The sequence below is a fragment of the Pollicipes pollicipes genome, unplaced genomic scaffold (assembly GCF_011947565.3).
Source record: "Pollicipes pollicipes isolate AB1234 unplaced genomic scaffold, Ppol_2.1 Scaffold_6138;HRSCAF=7277_pilon_pilon_pilon, whole genome shotgun sequence".
In the NCBI taxonomy this organism is placed as follows: domain Eukaryota; kingdom Metazoa; phylum Arthropoda; class Thecostraca; order Pollicipedomorpha; family Pollicipedidae; genus Pollicipes; species Pollicipes pollicipes.
In genome coordinates, this window is record NW_023596818.1 from 30625145 (window position 1) to 30628490 (window position 3346).

A 3346-nucleotide genomic window follows, 5' to 3' on the forward strand; every position below is an offset into this window, starting at 1 on the left:
GTTGCATGGATGGCTTCACCAAGAAAGCAAAACGACCTTGAGCTACTGCAGCAATGCTGTACACTCATTTTCAGCCTTCGAATGCGTACAGTTCCTCGACTGTCAGAACAAACAAACTGAACCTAATTTTAGGAACAAGGGCAAGCTTCAAAACGAGGAGTAAAATGTCAAGCTGTTGATCCCAACTCCCCGCGATTCTTACAATCACGGCCAATATTACTGCATACCCTGGGGTTGGCATTACGTTGTTGGCAGCACCGGCGACGGTCGGACCCGGGCCAGCGCAGCACCCAGCGGTTTGTGGTGGGCCGACACGCGGGTGGGGCCCAGTGAAGAAAAGCTCAGTTGGGGCTGCAGCTCAGTTGGGGCTGCAGCTCAGTGAACAGTGAACAGTGAACAAACGTCCCGGGTGGACATCTCCGTTAAGCCAGATGGCGCCGCGGCTTACCGCAAAGTGCACCCTTCCGACGGCAATATGGGATCCAACAAACACGCAAATGCATGCCCCATATCACTTCAACTTCACAGTTAACACGCAATCATCGCGCAAGCTTAAGACCCCGTCAACAAGTGACATCATGTCTGCTCTCCCAGCGTCTGTGGCTTACTTGAAGTACTCCAGCCGCCGCTGGGTCCTCTCCTCGGCGTCCCACAGCCGGCCGGCCTCAGAGTCTGGGAACTCGGCCGGGAACCGCAGTCGGCCCATCTCCAGCGCTGGCGGCCAGCACGGCACCAGGTCAGCGGGGCGTCCGGGACCGCCCGACGGCGGCAGCCCCGCTGAGCGCCGCCTCCACGGGCGTCACCCGGCACAGCTGGTGCAATGCGCCACGGTCCGCGTGGGTGTCACCGGACACAGACTCGGCGCACTCAACATAAGCCGTTTGACACACGTGACACTAAAAAAAATTGGTAAACATTGTGATGTTCTGCAACACGCCACTACCAGTAATCAATATGTTTGTTCCGTGCACTGAGCTTGAAGGATGCTTAAGCGATGATACTCGGATACGGCTTCACGCCTTAAAAACGTACTACGCATGATCGCAACCTGCCAACACTACAGTAATGGGAGGAAATATCGCAAACGTCTACGCATATACTAGAAGAGACATTTCTCGCCGGAGCTCAGTCCTAGAAGCCCGTCTTACTCGCACCTGTGCCAACCAATGACGGCTTTCCTCCCCCCCCCCCCCGCCCCCAAGCGATCACCAATTAACTTTCGCCTTATCCCAATATCACCTCCAATCTGCAATGCAGCCAAAATTTGCATGCGTATGTCTCATCCACCTGAGTGTGTGTTTCGCAATCCATGTCGACATTCCGAAAGGTATTTTCAATCTTCCAAAAACGAAACCAAGGGCGAATGACAAGCTCTCATCCAAATACGTCGTCGTGGTAAAAAAAAAAAATACAATGTCTGGCGGTACGACGGGCCGACACCCTTCCACCCGCCAGCGGGCATGTCCCACATCCAGCGCCGACTCCGGATCACTCAGCCTCTGCGACCTCTGATCGGTCCACGGCACCAGCGGCGCGAGCGCGGGACGTCCTCTCACCCATGCGGTCGGTCTCGCGGAGGGCGCCGGCCCTAGCGCCCTGGTACTGCAGCGCCACCCAGAAGGTCATGCCCCAGCCGGCCGGCAGCACCAGATCCCAGCCTGGGGGTGCGAGGGGGAGGAGGGCAGGTCAACCGGCGGCTCAGCCTGGGATGTCGCCGGCGAAGAGGGCAAGGTCAGCTGACCCCAACACGCCACCGATGTACGGGACTGAGTGACGGTGAGTGAATGCCGACGATGACTGGAGTTTTGGGGCACAAGGCTGAATGAGTGTACATAAAGCCAAACGCCACATGAACGGAGACTGCAAGACTGCAATGCAGACCGACCGACTCTAAAATCTCCGATTGGCGCTTCCCCACATCAACGCCCTACCACCCAATATCCCACGACCTACTGAAAGGACACCCTTCACGACAAACGTTCATGGGGCGGGGGGGGGGGCACCACCGCCCCAGCTGCCGGGCCGCTGTCCGTTCTGTCGGCGCGGGTCTCACCGGGCGGACTTGAGTTCTGCATCAGCAGCACGGGCACGGCCGGCAGCCGGAGCGCCTGAGGCGTGGCCGACGGCACCAGCAGCCGGCCGCGCGCTCGATTCAGCTCGCAGTCGGACACCTTGCTGCGCGTGGCGCGGCGCCGCGCGGCCGCGTCCCACAGAGCGGTGTGCTCGACGCCGGCCGGCAGCTCGGCCAGAGGCTCGTCCGTCGGCTCTGGCAGGGGCGTGCGGCGTTAGAGGCAGGGGACATACGAGGGAGCAGGTGACGCAGCTCAGCAGGCGTCTGTCGGCTGACCGCGGCACATTGCGGGCCTGCACTGGTGGTACCGCGTCACCAGTCACACTTTATAACTCCGCAAGCCACGGCTATGGTTTTCCAGACCGTCACATGCGCCCCAGGTCCAGATAATTACTACACGAAACTCGAGTCCGTGACCGAAGGTCGTTCAAAAACATGCAGCTAAGCGCACCGGGTTTTAGTTTTCAGTTTCCAAGCTAACACGACTGTTTCACAGGACCCTCTGCTCCCGTCCGTGCAAGGCCTCTCGGTTCACATCATGAGCTTCCAAACTGCACACGGTCGTCCCACCATACCTTAAGCTGCGACAAAAACTTAGATTTTCAATGCCCACAAACCTGGATGGCCAAAAGCATCGCCACTCCAATATCCCGCGACTCTCCACCCTCGCAAACGGCACCGGAGCCCCTCCCCCCCCCCTTCTCTCCCCGAACTGAGCGCGTCTCGCCGCGCCAGACCGTACCGTACCTTCGGGTCTGAGAGCGGCCATCTGACGACGCCCGGGGGTGAGCCGGCGCGGGTCGTCCACGACCATCCCCAGCACGCAGCCGGCCGGCAGCTCGGCCGGCGACTGTGCCTGTCCCACCGCCCGCCAGAGGGCGCGCTGTCGCTCCAGGCATGCCGCCGAGACCCCGGCAGACGAGGCGTCCGCGGCGTCCGCCACGCGCAGACACGCCTGCAGCACCGCCTGTGCGCCGGGCCCGCTCAGGCGCAGGCGCACCAGGCGGTCACGCAGCTCCGTCAGCGCCAGGCTCCCGTCGGCGCCGACGTGGCGTCGAATCACGTCCAGACGGCGAGGCGCCAGCTTCAGCTGGTCCACGTTCTTGTGCGGTGTGCCGGCGGGGGCCGCGGCGGCGTCGCTGCTGCCCATCGCCTCCGCGGGGTCCGCGGGGGCTGCAGCTTGACCGGCCGGCGCAGGGGCGTCGCCGCCGCTGTCCATCACATCACCGGAGTCGGCCTCGGTCGCCGTGGGGTCGTGCTCGGCCTCCAGCGGGC

General features: G+C 61.8%; 1 protein-coding gene and 1 long non-coding RNA gene across 2 annotated transcripts in view; both read right to left on the reverse strand.

Annotated features, from left to right (window-relative positions):
• The window catches only part of LOC119105561 (CCR4-NOT transcription complex subunit 1-like), an 18931-nt gene extending 18690 nt beyond the window's left edge, over positions 1-241 (reverse strand). The window contains 1 exon segment of the mRNA XM_037229022.1: positions 228-241. Within this exon segment, the coding sequence (XP_037084917.1) occupies positions 228-241 (14 nt within the window).
• Positions 242-634: 393 nt separating this feature from the next.
• LOC119105275 (uncharacterized) lies at positions 635-2151 on the reverse strand. Its single transcript, XR_005095041.1, has 3 exons — positions 2054-2151; positions 1557-1658; positions 635-714 (listed from the first exon to the last, which is right to left on the reverse strand). It is a non-coding gene; the product is annotated as an uncharacterized LOC119105275 (long non-coding RNA).
• Between the last annotated feature and the right edge of the window lie 1195 nt (positions 2152-3346).